The sequence below is a fragment of the Patella vulgata genome, chromosome 3 (assembly GCF_932274485.2).
Source record: "Patella vulgata chromosome 3, xgPatVulg1.2, whole genome shotgun sequence".
Classification (NCBI taxonomy): Eukaryota; Metazoa; Mollusca; class Gastropoda; family Patellidae; genus Patella; species Patella vulgata.
The window spans coordinates 24,265,242-24,290,592 of record NC_065881.2 but is presented as its reverse complement, the minus strand read 5'-3'; the positions used below and the strand labels follow the sequence as shown (position 1 = coordinate 24,290,592).

Here is a 25,351-nt window from a genome sequence, read left to right as displayed (position 1 = left end):
ATTATCATTAATAATTTTTTGCACCCTCATAAAAATGTAGCCTTGAGATAAATATGCATATGGAGTGGGCTTGTGTACAAGATAATTATTACAATAAGCCCACACTAAATTTGTTTTTGGTTTAAATTTGAAAGCGTGGGTTAAGTTCAAGGATGTTGAAATTCATTTGATTATCTAGGCCTTGATGTAGGTTTAGTGTAAGAGAAGGCTATAAAGGTTATAGATTTAAGGTGTGACACATCAATAGGAATCTGATTATCGAATATATAGCTTAATAATTGTACCAATTACATTATGGCTTTACAGGTAAAGTGTATTAAAATTTGGTGTTGTGCAAAGATATATGTCTGATTGTTATTTGTGGGATTTGTAATCACTTGCAAACTTCAATATTGTAAAATTTGAATCTCTGGAAGAAATCAATTCTATTCAGTATTTACAAAGATATGAATAATATGATGGATTGAAAATTTGTTAACATTCAGCATTCTCTGCAGACGATATTAATGGGATATGATCAAAACGAGCCAGTGCAACCTATAATTTTCACAGTCCTCTTTAGTAAATTAAACAGTTTGCTGAAAAATGTAAATGGTGATCAGTAGCCTATAGATCTGTTGTCTTGGTCATTGAAATCTATGCAGGAATATAAGTTAGGTTAGGATGAAGCCTTTATAAATTTTGCAACGATGTCACAATCCTGGGTGGATATGTAGCACTTGTGACTGAAACCTTACTCAACAACCTTTATGTGAATGTTTGGTTAACCATAATATGAAGGAAGCCAGTCATATAATTATTGCCACTGTTCATGATTTCTTTCAAAATTAAATGGTAAAATTATATTTGACTATTTTCTGTCAACGTTATGGACACTCCAGAGGTATAATGTAATCATCCATTATAAATTTAAACAGTGAAATGAAGAATCCTATTGATTTTCACCAATTTCTGGTAACTACTTTCAGAGTTATGGCCCTTGATCGAAAAATCTTGTAGACACTCTGTGAGCTGTTATCGCTCTCTACTTCAATCAGTAAGATAAAGCACTTTCTTTTATTTGTGTCACTTTTCCAATTCTTCAGTTAGAGATCAACCGTACAAAAATTATTTGTTTGAAATTGTATTTGGATTGTGTTTACTGGTAACCAGTTCTATCACATGTAAAATTGGTGGACACCAGGGCATATGATAAGAAAAAAAATTGATTCGCAATTAATGAATGTTTATAAAAAAAATAAAATCTGAAAATTGATTAGCAGTTCCTCTTTGTTTGAATAGTAAGTAAGTAAATTTTCTTAGTATTGAAGGATCTATAAAGGTCATAATTTCTACTGATATATGTGATACCGCTTGTCATATTCCCTGGTGGACACCAACATTAACCTTGTGTCAAATTATTGGAGTTGTACTGTGTAAAAGCATGTGAAATATGATTTGATATGAAACAAGTGAATTTTATCAAGGATAGATCAGTACAGTAAGATTACCTGTTTACAAACACAATGTAACCTAAGTATTTCCTATAATGTTGTTGACAGTTAATAAACATGATACCGGTATTAATACTTCCGTGAAATGTTTGCATAAAAATTCATTACATTTCATTTTCCCAATTTTATCCAATTTTTAGCTGATTTCAATGCATATTATTATATATTTCCTGTGAAATGAGATATTGATTGACATTGAAAAAAGAATAGTAAAATATCAGTTTGAAAACCTTTGAAAAACAATTTTAGAGTATTTTGCATGAGCACTAGTAGGTAATAAGGAATAACTACTAAAGGATTCAACTTTCCAAATACACGCTGTTGCGATGGTGAAAAAAGGAATCCATATTCCCCATCCTTTTTATGAATCAGAAAGTTCCTAAAATGGCCTAAGAAATTAAATCAGTTTTGTCTGATTAACCGGGCAGTCATAAGATTTGAGAGAGAGAGAGAGAGAGAGAAATGGGGTTTAAGTCCACACACAAACTAGGTCATTTCGGGACTAAGATATGGTTAACTTTTATTTCAATAATTCGCTTGCGAGTAGGGGTCTTTAGCAGTGGGAGGAAACCGCAGGACCCGGAGAAAACCCACGAGGTTGGACAGGTGACCCTAATCCTTGTGACGTACAACCGGGGATTCGAAACCACGCCAGTTGACTCAATGACTGGCCATCCAACCCCCCTCATAAGATTTGAGTTTGGCTAGAAGATTGATTTTGACAATATTGTAATTGTCATCTTGATATATTGTCCGACCATACTTGCATGTAGGATTTATGCCATTTCTCATATGATATTGATAGATAAATTATCAATGTTACTCACATGTCTGGAATATATTGTCTGACAAATAGACAGTACGTAGTAGTACTAGTAGACAGTCAATTTTATCTATAGTATTAAGTAAATTTGGGTTAAGAAAAGTATTGATCCTAGCTTATAATGTCAGTAATAATATGCATGAATGCATATAACTATTGTTACTTTTCTGTATTCATAGAATTTTTTGTCTCGATATATAGTTCTAATTAACTGCTCTTAATAATAGTTTTTAATCACCAGAAAGTGGTCTTTCATACTGCCTATTAAAGACTCTATATTAATTATTTGTGCCAGAATCGGTTCAGTAACCCACAGGAAAAGAGAGAGAGAGAAATGGGGTTTAACGTCCACTCGACACAACTAGGTCATTTCGGGACTAACATGGTTTAATTTTATTTCAATAATTCGCTTGCGCGTAGGGGTCTTTAGCAGTGGGAGGAAACCGGAGGACCCGGAGAAAACCCACGAGGTTGGACAGGCGACCCTACTCCTTGTCACATACAACCGGGGATTCGAAACCACGCCAGTTGACTCAATGACAGACTTCATGATACAGCTCGCGCACTCTAACCATTCAGCCCCCAGCCCCCCCCCCCCCCCACAGGAAAAAAGATTAACCTTAAAATAAAAAGAATGCATCATGTTTACAAGGATATAAAAACAGATACAACATTGAAATGTAATTATTGTTGTCACCCAAGTCTGTTGTCCACAATTGCTTGTGACCACCCTAGACGTTATCATAACTGACTTATATATAACTGACTGAAGGAACAAGTGATAACAGATACACGTTCAAATTTCAGCTTAGAGAAAAATAGAAATGGCCTGTACATTCCCTTGTTTTTATATGCCCACATTTAAATGTGGTTGTATATTGTCGTCGCCCCCGTCCGTCCGTCCGTCTGTCAGGCCGGCCGGCGTCCACAATTGCTTGTGGACGCTGTAGAGGCTAAAGTTAATATCTGATTGACTTTAAATTTATACACAGTGTTTAAGGTCATGAGACGAAGAAGCCTATTGATTTTTAGCAATTTCCGATAATTACTGCCAGTGTTGTGGCCCTTGATCACTTTGAAAAATCTTGTGGACGCTCTAAAGGCCAAAGTTAATATCTGATTGACTTTAAATTTATACACAGTGTTTAAGATCATGAGACGAAGAATCCTATTGATTTTTAGCAATTTCCGATAATTACTGCCAGTGTTGTGGGCCTTGATCACTTTGAAAAATCTTGTGGATTTTCAGCGATTTCCGATAATTACTGCCAGAGTTATGGCCCTTAATCACTTTGAAAAATCTTGTGGACGCTCTAGAGGGCAAAGTTAATATCCGATTGACTTTAAATTTATACACAGTGTTTAAGGTTATGAGACGAAGAAGCCTTTTGATTTTCAGCGATTTCCGATAATTACTGCTAGAGTTATGGCCCTTGATCACTTTGAAAAATCTTGTGGACGCTCAAGAGGTCAAAGTTAATATCCAATTGACTTTAAATTTATAATCAGATTTATAATCAGAGGCCAAAGTTAATATCCAATTGACTTTAAATTTATAATCAGATTTTAGTTTATTATAAATGTTTCATTACCGAAAATTCAAAATATGTAACAACTCTTGTTGACTGCCCGGACGATTTAGCTGCTGTGGGCGTATGTTTTGTTGCCTGGCAACCTAGCTTTATTCATTCTATACAATACTTAATAAAAACATGGTAATACACAGACTTTTTCTATTTTTTTTTTTTCGTTTTCTCTTATCTAGTGACAGTCAATTACTTTTATAAATTGTCAGATATCTTCTCACCGACTCATTTAACAACTTTCAATCTTGAAGGAATTATCAGTGAACTGAAATTCGACTGTGTTATCCTTGTTACTTCAGTCAGTTATATATAATTTATGCTACAACTCAAACACTGATAACTTCTATTTTTGAACTATTGTAGCAAGAATGGTCAGCTATAATTGCTATGATAATGCTCATTGAATCAGATTTTTATATGCCCACATTTTCATGTGGACGTATTATGCCGTCGCCCCTGTCCGTCATAATTTTTATCCGATTTAAAAAACCGTATTATTATATCACCGTTACACCATAAAGACGACTGAGTTCGAATTTCTTGAAAATTGGCCTAAAATTGACAGACAAAATGGCGTAAAAATATGGTATATCAAGGTTGTGGACCTTATAGAGGTCACAATTTTTATTCGATTTTGTTGAAACTTGAAATGTAAGTTTATAACCCAAAGATCTCGGGTCCAGTCGATATTCGCGCATATCAGACCGTAACTTCCTGAATTATGGCCCCTGATTGTGGACCCAACAGAGGTCAAAATTTTTATCCGATTTAAAAAAACGTATTATTATATCACCGTTACACCCTAAGGACGATTGAGTTCGAATTTCGTGAAAATGGGCCTAAAACTGACAGACAAAATGGCTGCCGTTCGTTCTCAAATAGCGTAAAAATATGGTATATCAAGGTTGTGGACCCTATAGAGGTCACAATTTTTATCCGATTTTGTTGAAACTTGAAATGTAAGTTTATAACCCAAAGATCTTGGTTCCTTTTGTTATTTGCGCATATCGGACCGTAACTTCCTGAATTATGGCCCTGATTGTACGAAAAATCGTGTTTTTAGCTTGTGGACCCTATAGAGGTCATAATTTTTATCTGATTTAAAAAAACATATAATTATATCACCGTTACACCATAAGGACGACTGAGTTCGAATTTCGTGAAAATCTGCCCAAAATTGACAGACAAAATGGCCGCCGTTTGTTCTCAAATAGCGTAAAAATATGGTATATCAAGGTTGTGGACCCTATAGAGGTCACAATTTTTATCCGATTTTGTTGAAACTTGAAATGTAAGTTTATAACCCAAAGATCTCGGTTCCTGAATTATGGCCCCTGATTGTACGAAAAATCGCGTTTTTAGCTTGTGGACCCTATAGAGGTCATAATTTTTATCCGATTTTAAAAAACGTATTATTATATCACCGTTACACCCTAACGACGGCTAAGTTCGAATTTCATGAAAATCTGCCTAAAACTGACAGACAAAATGGCCGCCCCTCGTTCTCAAATAGCTTAAAAATATGGTATATCAAGGTTGTGGACCCTATAGAGGTCACAATTTTTATCTGATTTTGTTGAAACTTGAAATGTAAGTTTAATTGTGCATATCGAATTGTAATTTCCTGAATTATGGCCCTTGATTGTAGGAAAAATCACATTCTTTTTAGCTTGTTCTCTATCCATCTCTCGAAAATGTGGGCGTATTCTGCCTGGCAGCCGCTAGTTTGGTCTACAAGCGTCTTTGATTCGCATTTAGTAATTGAACATACTAACACATGGTACAATTTTAGGGATTCACAATTACTGAGTTTAATACTAAGCGATGTTTCAACGAGGGTAGTCTTGTCTTTATCAAGCAAATGATCTGAATCAGATGGCTTGAAGAATTTTCATTAATTCAGATTTTAGCTCTACCAGAATCTCATGGCGAAATATGTTCTGAAGTTCTCACTAATTTCTATGGATCTGTTATTGTTGTTTGTAAATAGTATTGTTTATTGTTTTATTTATCAAGATGTAGATTTCTGTGTATTAATGATAGGTAAACATTAAACAAAGTACATTCCAGTTGTAACAAGGTGCCAGAAAGTTACATGTATGACATATGACTAATACCAACAAACTATATCCACATAGCTTTTTATAGCATTTGTCTGCATACTTTTATTAGGGCATCCGTTTCCAGAATGTCAATTGTGCAAGAAAAGTTAGAACCATACATGCATATGATCTTCCTTCCAACAATCATAGTGTTGCTAACATTTACAGGACATTTACCTAATCTTTATATAGGACATTTAATCAATATAGGACATTTAAACAAAGGTAATCGGTATAAGACATTTAATCAAAGGAAATCGGTACAGGACATTTAATCCAAGGAAATTGACATTTAATCCAAGGAAATCGGTACAGGACATTTAATTGAATATAATCCTTAAAGGACTATAATCGAAGATAATCTTTAAAGGACTATAATCGGAGGTAACCTTTAAAGGACTTTTTTCTTTGAGGGTACTCTTTTCAGGATTTTTTGTCAATTCTAATCTTCCAGGACAATTAGTCAAAGTTTATCTTAATAGGATGTTTAGTTGAATGAAAGTCTTAATATGAAATTTAAAGGTTATCTTTACAAGAAAATTAGTTACAGGTATTTATTATAGGACATTTAATCCAAGGAAATCGACATTTAATCCAAGGAAATCGGTACAGGACATTTAATTGAATATAATCCTTAAAGGACTATAATCGAAGACAATCTTTAAAGGACTATAATCGGAGGTAACCTTTAAAGGACTTTTTTCTTTGAGGGTACTCTTTTCAGGATTTTTTGTCAATTCTAATCTTCCAGGACAATTAGTCAAAGTTTATCTTAATAGGATGTTTAGTTGAATGAAAGTCTTAAAATGAAATTTAAGGGTTATCTTTACAAGAAAATTAGTTAAGGGTATTTATTATAGGACATTTAGTCAAAGGTATAATTGTCTTTATAGGACATGAAGAGTTATCTTTATAGATATTTAGTGAAAGTTAGTCTTTATAGAATTTATCCCTACACCCTATGTTATTTACATTTATGTAGGTACTACTTTGTTGGCAAGGATGTCACATATTTCAGTCATTTCTGCCAGTCATTGTGAAGCTCTCATGAAAAATGTCCATCTGAGGAATCCATCTGTAATTTTGCATTTCAAGAAATTAAGATGATTAACTCGAAACTCAGATTAAGACAGCCGGCAAATATAAAAGGCAGTTTGCCTTTTTAAAATGGATTTTTTGTCTTAAGAATTTCAGTGTTGTAACTTGATATGTGTAAACCTGAAAGGTTAGCACAATAGATCAGTATGAAAATATTACAACAAGCTTTGTACATATGTATAGTATGAAAATACATATATTACCATTATCATCAGCAGTTTTCAACAAGGGTGTATATTAACTAATAATATTTGAAGATATTTTATAATCTTGTTTCTTATTTATTGATTTTTAATGTATTTCAGATATCTAATGATGACAATACAATAAAACCGGTGACTACAGCAGTGGATAGTTTATCAGTCAAAGGTGAAAAGATATTTTATTCAGAGATCTAAAGAATAAAACATAAAATACTGTTGGATACTGTGCAAGCATGCCTGTACTGTAATCATTGTGCAAGAGTGCGTTGGGTGGCCGAATGGTTAATGCTTGCACGTTGTATCATAGTTTCGATTTGACGGTAGTATTCCTCCCACTGCTAAAGACCCCTATGCACAAGCGAATTATTGAAACAAAATTGAACCTTGTTAGTCCCGAAATGAGCTAGTTTGTGTCGAATGGATGTTAAACCCCATTTCTCTCTCTCATTGTGCAAGCCATGCAAGTTAGTTTACATGGGTTTGTAAAACTATGACATTGACAGGAAAGGTTTCTGTGCAGTAGAAGTTCAGTCTTTTTACCAGTATGGTCATGGCTTTGTTCCCATGATTGTAACAGGGTGTTCGAAATTTAAACAAAGCACTTCTGTGATGAAGGCTTAATGATACTTTTGATTTTTATTAGACGCCCAATTAAATGTCTGGATGATAAAAGCCTTTCAGTAGATTTCATGAAATTGTTTCTTTATCGCACGTGGGTTTTGATTGGGAAGCTAAACTATAGTCAACCAATCTGAACCTACACGTTACGGACTGTGCCATGTGAATCAATCAAAACTGAAAAGTTCCAGAATATTGGTATAATTTTACTGATGGAATCGGCAAGAGGATAATGTAGAATGTAAGTAATGGGAATACTCAATAATTATGTCTGTATCGTTTCAGGTAAAAATGTGTGGACATTATCGATAGATACAAGTAACCATGGAAACAATAAACAAGATGGTGGCAAGCGGGGAGAAAGAAGAGGAAGTAAAGGGATCAAATGCATTTCGACCAATCAGAATATTGTCTGTGATACATCACCGAGCACACCAAATGCACCACCACCAAAAAAACATTGTCGTTCACTCTCAGTTCCCCCCAATCAGGGGGATCCGTATTTCTTCGGAACAACTTTGTGCAAACCGATACCAGTGTATAAAGACTTTCAGGCTCTGTCCGCTAAATTCATGGCTCAGGTGCCAGGGGCTAAAGCATTTACGAAAAACTTTATGAGTTCTGCTTCACCAGTCAGTGTTGACAGTGGCCATGTGACATCTTCAGACTTTCAGACACCCCCTGGGTCTCCTGTTCCCCGACCAGCGTCCGCCATGAGTGAAATATCTCACAGCTCCTCATGGTTTGATCACAGTCCGTATAAATTTAACCGTTTTGAAATTCTACAGAACCGAAGTCTTTCTTGTGAGGATCGAATCTCGAGCAGACCACTAGGGGGTATTAGTAGTCCTGGCCCAGATTCCCTCCGTTATTCGTCACCTCCCCGTATCCACAGAATTCCTCGATGTAAATCACAGCCATGTGTTCTACATGATCGAAAATATGGTAAAAAACGACGTCACGACTATGACAGACCTACTCTGGATTTTACTAAAATGACGCAGGTTGGTTATTTTTATTATACACCCATATTTTATTTGTGACATTGTTGTAAAGCTATTCCAGGGGAGGAACTCTATTGAAACATTGTAAATGCTCGACAGGTCAGAGTTTTTAAAATTCTGACTTGTCTATCATTCTGCACAAAGCTATCCATCTACTTCATACATCAAGAACAAATATCTAGCATGGATACATTATAATTTTCTGGATTCCTCTATCCTTGTTTCCCTCTTTATACGCCCACATGAAAATGTGGTTGTACTTGTATATTGCCGTTGCCCCTGTCCGTGCATGAACACTGTACAGACTACATTTATCATATGATTGTTTTGAAATTGATATATGTTGTTTACATCAGTGAGATGAAGAATCTTCTTTAATTTCAATAATTTAAATATGTGACAACCGTTGTCAACCGCTCCGATGATTTAGCTGCTGTGGGCGTATGTATCGTTGCCTGGCAACCTATCTTGAATGAAGATTAAAATTCCAAGTATTTAGTGATTTGTAGAAGGAACTTGTTTTACTTTTAAGTTATCTACAAATATACCTAGAAATTAGAATTTAGTATTAGTCTTAATAGTTGTCTTAATCCTTTATATCACTGTTCCTCTTTATTTCATATATTTTAGACTGCGTATGGTCAGTTGGGTATATCTAAACCAATACCATTTTCACCTTCCATACTTCAGGTAATTATTTCATGCAAGATATTTAAGTGAATACTAAATTACTTAAACATACTATGCAAGAGCTAAATCTGCCTATCACAGTCTTTCTTTAGGCCTGAAATGTTATCTAAATTATTAATTAGACATTAATTAACTTATCCAGACCGTAATCAACTCTCAATGTCAAGGCTAGCCTTCGATATCGACTGGATTAGAATCCTATATTATGCAAACGCTCATTGATAATTAAATCAAAACAATGGATAATCCTTTTAAACGTACTAACTTTAGTAATGATGAACGAGGCTAGGCGGAAATTTACAAAGGTGATATCTCGGTTCATAGTGGACCAATTTGACTGAAATTTTCAACAAATTACCTTTACATTATCTAGTTTTTAACTATTATAATGAGAACTGTCAGCTCTTTATCTATTCTCCCATAATGTATCTTTATTAACAGAGAAATGAAAATGAAATAAAATAGAGTTTAAGGCCCTACTATTCTGCACCAACTGGGTTGATAAAGACGGGCATATGCCATACAGTATGCTATGAGGGAAATGTTGCCTAGACAGCGATACTACATATTCCTGAAGCAATGGCTTGAGAAATCCCTCTCTGGCTTTGCTGGATTAGCTTCTGATACTTGCGTTTTTGAGGGAGTGTGTCTATTCTTTCCGTTCAATCAAATCTATCCCCAAGCACAGCAACATGACAGCCCTTTGTTTAATCTAGGGTCTTCCCTTAAACTTTGGACAGTGATTTAAGGTATTAAAAACGGTAACAGTGTTGTTTGTCTCAAAACAATATTGTTTACATTATATCCGTGTTGATAGCCTCATTTGTCACACAATTAGTTTTTCTGCAATATTCTGATATGCACTGGTTAACTGGGCATAATAAAATCGTGAGTCATGACGTAACGTTATGTAAACATATTTGGTCCAATTTGGAGATCTGTTGAAAGCGTAATTATATTTTTACGCAGTTAGCTATTGGTTGTTAATCAGACTATTGACCAGTCATAATTTGGAACAAGAATTTGCTTTCTTTACAGCAGTGACTAGTGGGATTGGCTCTAATCAAACGAAACACTGCGAGGAGTATGTGATACTACGGCATACTCTTATTTCAAATTCAGACTGTCAAGGGTTCTTTTACGAGGAAGCCAATTTTCTTCCAAGTATTTCAACATTGCAGTAGATAAATTCACATGGAGAGATGTCGGAAAGACATCCTATGTTTTCATAGCTTCTCTGTTCATGGCCCTTGTGTTTTATTTTATAGAAACGGTCACACAGAGATAGAGATGATAATGACCTTGTAATGAGACTTGTGCCAATTGCCAGTTCACCACTGGATACAGACATTCCATTTAAGGGACTTGATAATTTTCCTACAAGTCCTATCGATGAAGTCTCACAGTCTGAACAGCAACAAACACCAACGGGAAGGGGTGCATTTCAAAGTGCAGCTTACCAGGAACCTGTCGATTTCTTAGCTGACAGTGGATTGGATGATTGCGATTGTCATGACAACCAGATTGATGAAGATCGTGAAGTTATTTTCCCTTTAAAAGACCTCGACATGGATGAAATTGAAAAACATTAAGTTTAATTTTTCTACTCAGGGAAGAGATGTTGATTGTTTTTTGATGACATAAGACTACAAGGGAGGAAAGATAAAACAATATTTTTACACAAAAGATAAAAGGAACAAAGAGTTATTTTCGAATTATACAAAAAAAAATCAGATTTTATCCTGAACAAAAATATATGAATTAAGATTTAATTGAAGAAACTATATTTTACTGATTGGAGTTCAATGTTTGTTTTTTAAAGGCAAGTCTTGGCAGCATGTGTTAATAGCAAGTTGTCATATCTCAATAATGCATCTCTTATAAAGCAGCTAAATCAAATGAATTTTAACTCAAGCCGATGATTTTTGACTTATTTGTATTTTTATGAATTACGTCAAAGAATGCTACATGTAAATTGCTTGACTTTTCTCAGACAGGGATTTGAATATTTTGTTTTATGAAATTAATAAAAACGATCTTTGAATTATTAAGAAGTTCTTAATGAAATATTATGAATTATTGTCATACAGTGATGACCTTATTTAAACTGCAAGAAAAACTCACAAACAATTAATACCTTGTATGTTGCTTGCCATGTTGTGAATTACCTCCCCTTATGACTCTAACATCATTGTTGTACTTAGTGTTATATCAAAATGAATTTTGGAGAACATATTTTCCATGGCTGACAAATACTGTATGATATATTGGTATGAAAGTTTTCGTGGAGGGATATGTTTTGGAAAAGAATTGTAATGACTTGAATACATTCAAACAGTAGTATAGGATTTTATTGATTTGAATTTCATTATGGCCATTGAAATCAAGGGAAGGTAACTAGAAATAGTTGTGATATCTAAAAACCAATTTACTTGTACATGCTGTTAATTAACCAAGTTTTAATGGTTTTTATTTTTTTTTGCGATAAAACTACTTACTTTTGGTATTAAAATCAAGGCATTATTAATTACATCCTTGTACAAAGGTAGCTTTGTTTGTTTAGTTCGGTATTTAAATTGTCTATTCAAAGCTAACTTTTTCACTTGCATATAGCCATAGTTTGGTAAACATTTTCTAATGTTTTTAGATCCTTATCACAAATATTTGTAGTTTTAGAATTAGCAATTTGTTAAATCAGCATTTTAACATCCATCTGTAGATGTCACCATTGCAACAATACCACTATTTTCATAGTAACAAGGTCATATTGTCCTTTTAGCCAACTGTGATTCCTATATTCTGTAGAAATTATTCAGCTCAAAAATCTTTTGTCAAGGAGATTATGAATTTTATCCTAAATGTTTGGTATTTGATAACTTGTACTGCCTTGCATGATGGCTTTGACTAATACTGGATTGCTGATGAAAAGATCTGATCAGTCAATTTACATGCATGTGTAAGAGCATTGTAAATACATAGATATTACTAAAATGTATTTTCTATGTAAAACATATTTACCGGTGAACAATAATAACCTTGAAACCCTTTCTGACAATTTAACAATATTTCGTTTCTCTGAAGGACATTGTTCTTTAAACTTTTCCTGCATAAATCTGAGGTTAAGTTGATAAACACCTTGGTTGGACGTTTTGACAATAATAGAGTTGTTGTGTTTCTACAGAGTATATGTTTATTTAACCCACCCTACACTCATCATATTGTAAGATAACTTATATATACATCAGTCAAATTAAATTGTAAATATAATTCATCCATTTATAAACCATTTCATGTCTTCTAAACTACATAGAGGCTCCATTAGGGTGTTGAAATAGTTGAAAACCAGAACCATTGATATTGTCATTTGGACATAATTTATGAAAATCCAATATTCATGGTAAATGAAAGGTTGCAAAATTTGCAAAAAGAAAGAAACTTAAAAAGGTACTATTGGAATTGTTAGATAAGTTCAGATACTTGAGGATTGACATCAAGTGTTCTAGAAGAGTAAGGAGAAACTATTTGGTGGAATGAGTCTTGGCTTGATTTATAGCCTCATTAAAAATTGTTTACCCGTATATGAATTTAGTATCTGATCGGTTATCCTTGATCTATTTTCTATTATGTTCACTCTGACAGAGCCTCTATATGTATATAGTTATTATTATTTACTATGATTAAATAAATCATGCCTGTATTATATTATTATTGTTCATGGATGAAAACATATGTAATATGTAGATCTACGTGTACATATGGTCAGGTACTAGGGGCAATTTTCATTTAAATATGTCAAAGAGATATAAACATGGAATCTTTATTTAATCTCATCAATGAATTTGAAAAATTGAATGCATTTATGGGGTTCCATAATTTAATAAAAAAAATGTCATGTCAGAAAGAGACAGTTGGATCGTCGGCCATAATTTTTATTGTAGGGAATCCCTGGTAAAGCAAATTAATTATTTTTAAATGAAAATTTCTCCTTTTACTTAAAGTTGTTAGAATTTTATTAAATAATGTTGAATACTTAGAATAAAATAGTTTGAAAAAAATTGTAGTTTACAAAAAAAAAAAATCTTAAAAAATGTAGTTAAACATAATTTACAAACTTTTTTAAACTTCTAAAATTCTGACAAATTGCTGAAATAAATACTGCTTAACAATACTTTGACGAAGCAAAACTTTAAGTTGCTTATAAATTATCGTATGATACTGGAAGAAGACATTATTTAATAAAGTTAGTTTAGATTATAATCAGCCTCAGGTGTCCTTGATATGGACTTATATCACTCAATCTGTCTGTCTCTTAGTTTATAATGCCCAGGCTAGTTTCATCAAAAATATTGATATGGATAAACCAATTCTATCTGTAAGCATAAATCAGAAAATACCCAGTTTGTTTGGCCTTTCTAATACTAAAGCTCTAATATTTTATTCTTATGATACATGGTTGGATTCCACCAAAGAAATTTTAGACCAAGCCCTGTAAAAAAGCCCAAGTACATGTAGTTATAATGAACAGACATCATTGAACATAGCCACAAATGATATAAACCATTTTCAATAACATTTATTTTCCATCATACAAGCCTTAAAGGCTCGATGCGTCATTTGCATTTTCACTAAAATATGAAATTCTCACGGCCTAATATACGCTAAATATGTACTCAGATTGATTATTTAACATTTAATTATGAAAACGAAATCAAAATACCAATGCTAATCTCCTGGCTTGGATTCAATTGGATTTTAACTAGGACTGTCGGGATTTCTCCACTACCAATTAAAGATGGCGGTGTCTTGTTACATTAATGCAGCATAAATAAATGAAATTTGTAAATACTGAACAGAAATAAACTATTTTTGCACTGATATTCCTATTAGAGATTAAACTTTCCCAATACTGTAGTTTGCAAGGGATTCCTATAACACTAAAGGACGCATTGAGCCTTTAATATAGCTACAAACGATCTGAAAAGTATTTAGATTAGTTTCAGCAACGATTACAAACTTGTCTGCATACATGTTACCTCAATATAAATATTTGATGAATAAACTATTTTATGAAATGGTGTTCATATTTTAAAAATGATTATGGTTAAAAAATAAAATGGCAGTAAAAAATTAAATATTTTTGTAAAAATGATAAAAGTTACGATATTTTCACCCATTGTTTCTTTTTGTTATATTATGTGTCTTATTAATGAATTAGATTAAAATTAAACAGTTCGTGTAATTTAAATGTTTCCATCCAGTCACATATGTCTTATATCTGTGGTCGGGAGTAAAAACAGATTACAAGAAATAAAGAATTTTTTCGTTACTTGATTTTTTGTTGGATGTTTTCTGTATCCTCAATTTTAAGAGCGATTTACGTAGAAAAATGTATTGAAGAACTGTAGAATGGAATGGGATTTAATGTCTCTTCAACACAATACCTCGATCATATGGTAATATTTGGGGGAGTTGGATGGCTGAATGGTTAGCTCGTAGGTGTAATTCTCCGGTTGTTCTTGACAAGGAGTAGGGTCGCCTGTCCAACCCAGTGGGTTTTCTCCTGGTTCTCCAGTTTCCTCCCACTGCTAAAGACCCCTACGCTCAATCGAATAATTGAAGTAAAATTGAACCATATGTTAGTGCCAAAATGACCTAGTTTGTGCCATGTGGACGTAAACCCATTTCTCTCTCATATGTCCACCACCTGTCTGTCAGACTTTTAGAACACAATAACTCTGCTTGTAATTGAGGTAGAATGTTCGAACTTGGTATAGGTATTTACAATGTATTAAGTTAATGCCTTGACTGCATTAGATGATAGCACTTTCTGCTTTGTATACGGCCATGTGGAAATGTGGTGGTAAATTGGCATGTGGTGGTAAATTGTCGTGGCCTCCGTCTTCCATAATTTCTTGTGAACACTCTACAGACTACATTTATCATTTGATCGTTTTGAAATTGATATGTTAACATTAGTGAGATAAAGAAGCCTATTATTAATTTCAATAATTTCTTCTGTAGTTATGGTCCTTGTTTCACTTTATTGCACCTTGTGAACACTGGAACAACAAAAATTATCAGTCTCGCTGTTGGCTTGTTATTTCTATTGTGAAAGGAGATATTTGCCTGGACTCCTTTGTTTTTGAACTGCAAATGTGTATTCCGACATTCAGAGCAGATGGAATGGAGAGAGGTCTCTGATAACCTGCATGTATGGAGAATACTACTGGTGTTGTGGTTCTTTATAACCATGTATAAATGAAACTTACAGAAATTTGACTAAAATCAATGTTAGAGTTGCAATAATGATGAATTTGTGTCTAGAGGAGGGAACCGTTCACACAGAGCATATCTTTTTCTCCAACATTTATTGAAATAATGACAAATGTGCAAGGCATTGCCACCGTTTTGGGCTTGCTCCACTCGAATCATATACATGTACACACCCCTTCCCCAGCTCAAATTCCTGAATACACCCTTGACATGATAGAAATAACTACACACAACCAATAATATCAGGTATGTAGAAGAACTTAGACCAAAGTTATTTTGTCTTTTTTTTTTTAATTGTTCTTGTTGTTAGGCATTTCATCCATCCAAAATGTTACAAATGAATTTGACAAAGACAATTTATTACAGTATTTACAAGGCATACATTCTGTATTACACAATATTACATTTAAACAAAACTTTTACATATTACATGTAGCAGTATGTTGGGGAATAATAAAATATAATTTGGGAATATAAATAGCTCATACACAAAGTCATAAATATCTACAATACCCAAGTACATGTAAATGTGTATCTTAACAATTTCCTGATATTATGACATACCTCTGATGCCTTGAGATTAGTGAATATATCAAGAAGTCAAACAATAGGTTGGGTCAATAGCCTGATTGGGTCCAGACTAATTGGTTAATAAGCTCTGCATGCCCCTATCAAGCCACAAGCAGGTTCACTTTTCAAGTATGTCAGCTAAAGTATGTGATAATACCTTGACATTGTGAAAAACTAACTTTCTTCAAATGAATTACATGTTTGAAGATTTTTGTAATATTTCTAAATTGTTGATTAATGTATTTTCAGATGTTAAAAGAAATAGAATTCTATTATACAGCATAGGTTGATCATGCTCCCGTGGGTTACACTTGTATTCAGATTCAAAATAAATAGAAAAGTCTACTATTATGATAAATTAATATTCAGATAGTTCATTGCCTTGTTGGCATTACTGAAATGAAATTACTATTTCCCACATGGATTCATGGAAAATATAGTTCACATAAAATACCATCTTCAGAATATCAAGGTATTGTGTCATACATCCAATATCTCTGTTACCGGTAATCGATTTGGATCTATCACAGAAATTGTGTGAATGTTGTACAATTAGCAATTTCAATCACATCATTGATAGTTATGGTACAAATCAATGCATATGGATGTTCTTGCACATAAACAGTTTTCATATTTTGTAATACCATGTACTGTAAAGATAATAAAATACACTATTCTTCAGATTTACAAATAAAATCGTCATGCTTCATTATTTCTAGTAATACAAACTGGCATATTATATTTGGACGTCTATATTATATTTACATGTAATGTAATCACATTCTCGGTATAATTCACACTTCTGCTAGCTGTGAAAGTGTACAACTTACTCTTAAGATGAAATAACATGTTGTAACAGACATTGCCATACAAAAGGGACATCATCATACACAGTGGCTACAAGAATTTCGTTTCCCAAAAAAATGCGATAATTGGAGGGTTTTTTTTAAAACTTAAAAATAGGATCCATTAAAATTATCTGGCAAAGAAAAGGTATTTTTGTATACAACCAATGACTGAATATTGTGTTCTCGTCCAATGTCACAAAACTTTTTGCGGGAGAATCATAAATTACACCAAAACTTTCAACTGTACGTACACATGCAGACAAGCCATAATGATACATTTAATAAGATTATTGGATGCATGTAAATCACACGTACATTTGACAAGCATATTGTAGTGATTTTCAGCACTATGATATATTAAATTCAAACACATGCCGTATTACCCTCATTTCAGACATATAAATAGATGTAGAAATATTCAATTTGTTCATACCAGACATTAAATGACAAAGTATTAACATAATTATTATGTATATAACTTACATAATTAAATATAATTCTACAATGTCAAGTGTTCATAATACATTTACTATATTTTACTGAACTTGACTGGGTGTCGAGACAATTACATAAGATCAAAATTGACCCTTATAATTTTAGTACAGTTTTAGTTGTATTACAAAACTGTTTCCCATTTATTTATCAATTAATAAAGTCTCTGATTGTCATGTGAAAATTGAATCTCTAAAGGGAATTTCAGCCAGAGCAACCTATGATTTTCACTTAAATATTATGATTGGTCTCATTTTTAATCTGACTGAATTCAAGCCAGGAAATTGTGTACTATTGATATTTGAATACATTTACGACAATATTCCTAAAAATGCAAATGGCGGACAAAGATTTTAAGTCATTATTTGTTTGTTGTGAAATTATAAGGATAATGTGAATAATGCTAAATATTGTGAAAATGGCAATTACAGTGTATCGGTTAAATACATATATTAAATAAATTTATTAAGAAACACAAAATGCAAATAATAATAAAGAGATAATGTTAAACAAAGTTATGAAGAAACATAAAATTAAATACTGAATAATTTAAAATAAGCAATTACACTGTTAAATGTTATTCATGTAGTTGTATTTTTAAGAAATGTTAAGTGGCTACTTATTTTGCAGTCACCTGTATAATCTTAAGATGGAGTCTGAGACTATGGAATCAAACGTTAAAATCACATATAAACCTAACTTGTACCTACTGGAAAAGGAACGAATATATTTAAATTTTAGTGTTCCAAAACACATGGTCACATAATTTAACTAATCATGTTAAAGGGGCATTATGGGAGATTATAATAATTATAAAATAGGTAACGTAAAGAGAATATGCTGAAAATTTCACTCAAATTGCTCTACTCTGAACCAAGATATTAGCGATTGAATTTTAGGCCTAGTCTCAATCATCACTACTGAAGTCGGTACGATAAAAACAATGTCTCGATTATCCATTTTGACGTTAAATCATCCATCACAAAATTGATTCAAATCCAGTAAATAGGATGGCATCCAGAGTTGATTATGGTCTAGATAAGTTAATTAATGTCTAATTAATAATTTAGATAACATTTCAGGTCTAAACCAGTAATTGATATTCTATATCAACTTCTAGTGTGCAAAAATGTTTTTTTTCTAAATACAAAGAATTTAACAAGCAATGTCCTAGCCTTTTAATCTGTAACCAGACAATTTCCTCTTATTTTGTGGAATAATAGTTTTAGAAAATATCACCAAGACACAAAATAATAGTCTTAACAATCAGATGAGAAATATAACTAAGGTGAAAATGTTTTGATTTTAACAATGAGTCTGAAAACTTGTTATAAATATTAAAACAGAAAAAAATTAAGAAAAAGAAAAAATTATATATTCTACAATTATTACATATTTTGGATAATTTTTGTCAGAAAAGATAGCGTGGTAAAGTTTTCAAATTTGTAAGTTTTCAAATCAGTTCCAATAAAAATTGCTACAATTTCAAATGAAGTCAGAAGAAAACACTATTTATCAAGACGACAAACCTAAACACAACTGTGTTCATTCTATATTTAACTCGTACATACATACTCTATGTACACAAACATTGCAATTCAATGAAAGATTTGGTAATATGATCATACTTCAAAGCTTAGTATTAGCAAAAAGAGCAATTTGAATACACCAGGGTTTTCAAAAGGCTTCTAGTAAGCCACGATTATTGACCTGTTTGTTCAACTAAGCCAAGATTGTTGACTTGTTTGTTTTATTAGTTTTTGGTAATTTATAATATATTTGTCTGATACAGACAACTACCAGACATGATATCTTAAACTTGATAGAGAAATGGAGGAAATAAAATAATCATAGGCTCATAATATTACACAACAGGAATTTGTCTTCTTGGCCTGAAAGAAAGAAAATTATGAAATATTTAATATATGTAAAAAAAAAAAAAGTGACACTTTACTCAACAAGTCAGAAAAGGGTCATTTTAATTTCTTTTAAAAATTGGAATTGAAATAAGAAGACTTCGTCCTCAACTCCCTGCACAGTTGGACATGTTTTTGAAGGTATGGGGATAGACGATAATCAGATACCCCTCGTGTACTTATAATTATATAATATATAGCAAATAGTATCAGGATCCCAATTATGAGATATATGTGTGAAAAGATCCATGTCATACAACATTCCTATAGATTTTGTATGGAATATACATGGGTGTCCACTTGAAAGGCATACACTTCAGTACCAAATAGGTACAGTATCGAATCAATAATGGTAATTTAATATACTGAAAAAAAAAAGTGGTAAAACTATACTTACTGTTTTATAGAATGTTTTTGACTGGGTGCTCAAACCTTCAGATTTTTCTACTAGATCATCCAGTTTTTCACCTCTTTGTAAAACTGATTCCATCGTATTGTACTGAAAATGACAACATAGACAAGCTTATTGAAGAATACCATCATCAATTACAATATAATCTTATGAACAATTTCTTAGTTATATACTTGAATGCTCTTTAATTGATTGGCGAAACAGATGTTTTACATTTTGTTGAGAATGATGCTCATATTCAGACTAACAAGGTTAATTTTTCGTTTGTTTTGATAAACTTACCAAGATAATTTTAGTTTCATCCAGATCTGACTGTATTCTAGTCATAGCATCAGATTCTTTAGGATTCTACAAAAAAGAAACAATATAGTCATATTTATCATTGTATTTTATACATAATGAAAAGGTCTCCCTGCTATTTCTTTAGAGAGAAAATCTGTGGGGGAATCGTCAAGTATAAAGAAACATTAATATTTTTGGTCTGATGCAATCTAACTATACCAACATATCGATAGTCTCTTGTTTATCAACATAAGTTCATGGATATCGCATTTATCTTTTATCCAGAATGCAAAGACTCAACAATCCTAAGTGGATTTTAAAGTGATATAATAGTCATTCGGAGCTTTGACCCAATTTATTTTACTGATTCTGGGAAAACAGATTTTTTTCAGCCCAAAAGCCCACCTGGGGAACTTCATATTACTGAAGACCTACCATAGAATTTTTAGATTTTAATGTTTGACAGACCTGATATTTCTGTAAGTAGTCTGGTAATGTGGTAAAATTGACTTCACTTAAAAAAAAACATGAACAAAATTAAATCAAAATTGAGACAACAGATTTATTTAATGTAAAACTACTTCAAGCATTCAATGTAATAAATGGATTTTCAAGAGGAATAGCATTAACTAGTAATAAATCAGCAGATTCTATCTCTGTAAACACAACTTTAAAAACAAAAACAGCACTGAAATGCAAAATATCTTTAGATTCACCAAAAAGGATGCGAAAAGATTTACAAATGGTAATTAAGTCATGCACTAGTTTAGATTAGAAAATGGTTATTAATCTACATAAACGCTAGATTTTGTTAAGACTTTTTCTGGACAAATTAATGAAGGTATCTTTAAATAACATGACCTGTGATCTGGCGATTTTGTTTTGAGACATGGTTTATAAGTCTATATGCTTTCTTAAAATTTTAGACCAATAGGTAGACCTGGGCCGGTTGCTCAAAACTAAGTTATTTTAACGATCCGTTAAACTCTAACCGATCGTTATCTTGGTAACTTGTCGTTTGTTAACGGTCCGTTAAATTTCTGTTGCTGGAAAGTCAATTTCATTATCCGTTAGCTAACGGATTCATTAAAGTTAATCCAAGAGAACACTGTTTGTTCATTGGCTGAATTTTAAATTTTTGAATTCAATGTACATGTATAACAACTTCATAGAAGTTAGTATTAACAAGAAACTGAAGACAGTGAGACAACAAACTGCAGTCTGTTCACAAAACTTGATTAAAGACAAAAAGATAACTAGAATTTACTACAGAATACACCATAGAATACTTTAATTTTTCATTTAGAAATTTTAGCATAAATCTGTAGGAAAAATTATGGGATTTGCACTACAGAATTATGGGGCCATTATTTCCTACAGGCCTCCAAAATTCTGTAAAATAGTATAGAATTTCATCCTATAGAAAATGAAATAGGCCCGCATCGCCCAACCCTCTAGAATTTTATAGAAAATTACATAGGTACAATGTAATCTATGACTTTTTGCTACAGCCAACTAATGCCATCATTAAACAGATAACGTAGACCAACACCTCAGTTAAATATAACGCGAAGTTAACTACATGTTCAACAGTTAACATTTCAAAATCAATGTTAAATTAAAATTAGTAGAGGTCGACATCCATTGAACCTAGAGAAAATGGTTGACATTTCAAAATTCAGGTGAAATACAATTAGTCAAGATTAGTAGAAATCAACATCCATGAAATGAAACTTTAAAAGATTAGCCATTAAAACCAGAAAAATTAAACAAAAGCATAATTAATCAATCTAATCACCTTTCTTTTAAAACTGGCCATTGTTGTTTGGAAATCTTTGAACTAAATTCATCTAAAACCTATGTAAATTAAAAGAATATTATACAAGTTACACAATAATTTTATCAAGTCAGAGAATGGCAATGTCATTTACTTCTTGTAGCAAAATGTTTATCATAGGTGTAAAACAGGTGTCAAATCTTATACTGATAATTGGTATAATATACCATATTATATGGTGCATAAAAAGGGTAAACTCAGCCTTATGTATTCTGACATCAACAGACTTATCAATAAGAGCTTTGTCTTAAAACATGTATTTGGGTAACAAATGTTTGCTCTCTCTTTTCTATTCGTTTTCTTATTGTAATGGTTTTTGCTCTCAAGTCTGAATTTTTTAGGTTAATTTTAGGAGTAGACCTTATCTGACAAAACCTTATATTTATGTTCTATAGTTCTCCCTGTCATCCAACCATTTACATTTGCTAATAATATCAATCATTAGAGACAGTGTGTGTCCAAATTGATTGATTTTTGCTCTACTTGTCGTTTACTGCATAACAACTACTTTACTAAATTCATTAAATTAATGAATATGTTTATTACCTTATTAATTAATGTATGAGCAACACGCTGAGGATATTCATGATCTGCTATAACAACACCAGCTAAATTATCACTGCGGACTGATACATGACATATATAATCTGAAACGAATAATTAAATATCATTTATTTATAACAAAAACAACACGTAACTTAGTAGTTGTTTCAGTGATCAATAGAAAGCTATTAATATTTTCTTATATTAATATGCAGTTCTATACTGTTCTTTTAATTCAGAGTTACCCAATCAGAAAGTATTGGTATGAATTTCAGCAGCTGATACCAACTTGTTGAAGTGCCCCGTTATCATGATGTGTTATCAAAATACATATTCCATTCATGTTTGTTTCATAACTTAATGTTTCAGATCAAGATGGTCCATTTTAGAGTTTATCATAGATTTATGTGAATTGTGACCAGTTTTAAAGCCCTTTATATTGGAAATCTGACAGAAAAGAGTAAATACAAATGTTTAAGGCCCCCGTAAATTTGTACAATGTCTGAATGAGTCTGCTAGTGGAAAAAGGTGGGAAACCATTGCTCTAATTTGTATGTAGTGAAATGCTCCAGGCTCTAGTCTACAGGTGTCATGTAAAGAAAGAAGTATGCTTACACTTTGTGGAAAGCACAACATCCCTTGGGAAGCCGACATAGATAATAATTTTTGTTGTGCGTAAAACATTCACAGTTTTCTTTAATATGTTTTTTAAATGACATAATGCAATACCTTGTTCCTTAACAGATGCCCTTGAACAAACTGCTGTTCTTTCAACTATAATCTTACTTGTAAATTCCATAAACTCCCTGATGCTAAAAATACACATGTTAAAATTATACACTTATTGGATTGCTAAAATATGGCATGATCAATTCAACAGTAAGTGCTTTTAATTAATACGGTGAACCAATTCTTGATAAGTAAGCTTACTTTTTTAATAACACATACAGTTTAGATTGCATTAAGTTTAATGTTCTGTTATTTATCTCATAATTGTATTCAATAATTATCATAACCTTACCTTCCTCTCTGGAAATAACCAAAGGAAGAAAGTTCATGGGCACATTTAAGTTGCTGAACTTTTCCATCAGGTGATTTATACGATACAGATAAAGAAAACAACTTCATATCTTTTTGGTTTATTCAACTATAAATGAAAACATTATGATAATATTAGCATGGAGAATCATCAATCCCTGTTTGACTGTCTTTGAACTGAAGGGTACGCAGTCCAGACTTGAACATATCGACATAGGTCATACTTGTCTGTCTGTACTACTATAGTGAAATGAAATGGGGTTTAACATCCTACTGTTCTGCTCCAACTGGGCTAATGAAGACGGCTGGAGCATTATAGCTGACAGCGACCCCTTGTTTGTGAAATAGCTTTATTTCAAATGTCCGCTTCCACTAAAGTGATATCGCAATAACAACCCCTTCAGCGGTACTGAAATATATAGGATATCTATGGTAGTCTACAGAGATGGTACTATGTAGGCAATGCTGATGCGTTGCAATTTGGTTAAAAACACTGCTTGATTGATAAACTTTACTGAAAATATTTGCAGATAAACGAAAGTTATGTCTCACTAATTTGGCCGTGTATGTGTAAAGATACTATTAAATTAATAAAGAAATTTAGTTTGTCAAGTGGAACTGAAGGCAGTAAAGGCATCCAATCATATTAATCATAGCTAAAAACAAAAATCAGTTATAACAGTTTTTAGCTGGCCGTCAAACTGACACTATGAGTATGACAGAACACGCAGAACAGCTGTCGGCTTACAATTTCCGATTGAAGTCATTTTCAAACAATGATAACTGAATTCACAGAGAAACAGATGTCGATGTTATGATTTGGAACTCGCGAGGAGTAGATCTAAAGAAAGCTTGAAAACATTTTTTTCTTCTGAAATTGAGATTGACTGAAAAGTGAAATAAAAAAAAATGAACCCACACATTTTTCAATGAGATTACCAAACCCTTTACTTACACGGATAAACAATAGTTTAATTTTCCTATTGGGTTAGCTCCAGCTTTTATTGAGAACAATATGACAACGTCTGTATGATATTTTGTAATATAACAAAAATAGATTTTAGTGGATGTTATTTCGATACAGCTTGGCGATCGCCACACAAACAGGATATGACGTCATTGTCAGTTTTGTAAAATTTGTTCTTCATAAATGAAAGGAAAAACGATTGTTAGTTGTCTGATGATTGATTCCAAAATGGAAAAACAAACTACCATAAGCCTTTTTTTACATTGTTGAAAATTATATAATCCATATGTATTTTAAAGCTGAATGTGTGTGTGACGCGATAAAACAACGCCTAAAAAAAATCAAAACATCTGAGAAAAAGCCGCATACCAATGATCTAGTTAATAATAGACGCTAATCATTTAAAGGGAACTAACTCGATTTTCTTATCCCAACCCACTGGTTCAGACTAGCAATTCTTTCCCCATTGACTTCAATGTTAAACTATTTATGACATTTCTTGGCCTATAACATTCATTTGAAAATTCGGATGATCACAGTCTATATAATCACAAAA

The 25,351-nt window shown here is 32.4% G+C and overlaps 2 protein-coding genes across 4 annotated transcripts in view; one reads left to right on the top strand and one right to left on the bottom strand.

The window, feature by feature from the left end:
- Positions 1 to 14,948, top strand: part of LOC126816626 (protein FAM53A) — a 51,395-nt gene extending 36,447 nt beyond the window's left edge. For all 3 annotated transcript variants that reach the window (XM_050543326.1, XM_050543327.2, XM_050543325.2), the window contains exons 3-6: positions 7,408 to 7,471; positions 8,209 to 8,927; positions 9,558 to 9,617; positions 10,886 to 14,948. In XM_050543326.1, coding sequence (XP_050399283.1) covers positions 7,408 to 7,471; positions 8,209 to 8,927; positions 9,558 to 9,617; positions 10,886 to 11,209 — 1,167 coding nt within the window. In that variant the 3' untranslated portion in view covers positions 11,210 to 14,948. The remainder of the gene's footprint in view (positions 1 to 7,407; positions 7,472 to 8,208; positions 8,928 to 9,557; positions 9,618 to 10,885) is intronic.
- A 1,284-nt stretch (positions 14,949 to 16,232) lies between these two features.
- Positions 16,233 to 24,952, bottom strand: LOC126816632 (synaptobrevin homolog YKT6). The gene is made up of 9 exons (XM_050543333.2): positions 24,784 to 24,952; positions 23,812 to 23,937; positions 23,520 to 23,602; positions 22,794 to 22,894; positions 22,209 to 22,267; positions 20,879 to 20,924; positions 20,411 to 20,476; positions 20,114 to 20,215; positions 16,233 to 19,692 (listed from the first exon to the last, which is right to left on the bottom strand). The coding sequence occupies exons 2-9, from the start codon at positions 23,916 to 23,918 to the stop codon at positions 19,657 to 19,659; spliced, it is 600 nt and encodes a 199-aa protein (XP_050399290.1). The 5' UTR covers positions 23,919 to 23,937; positions 24,784 to 24,952; the 3' UTR covers positions 16,233 to 19,656.
- Between the last annotated feature and the right edge of the window lie 399 nt (positions 24,953 to 25,351).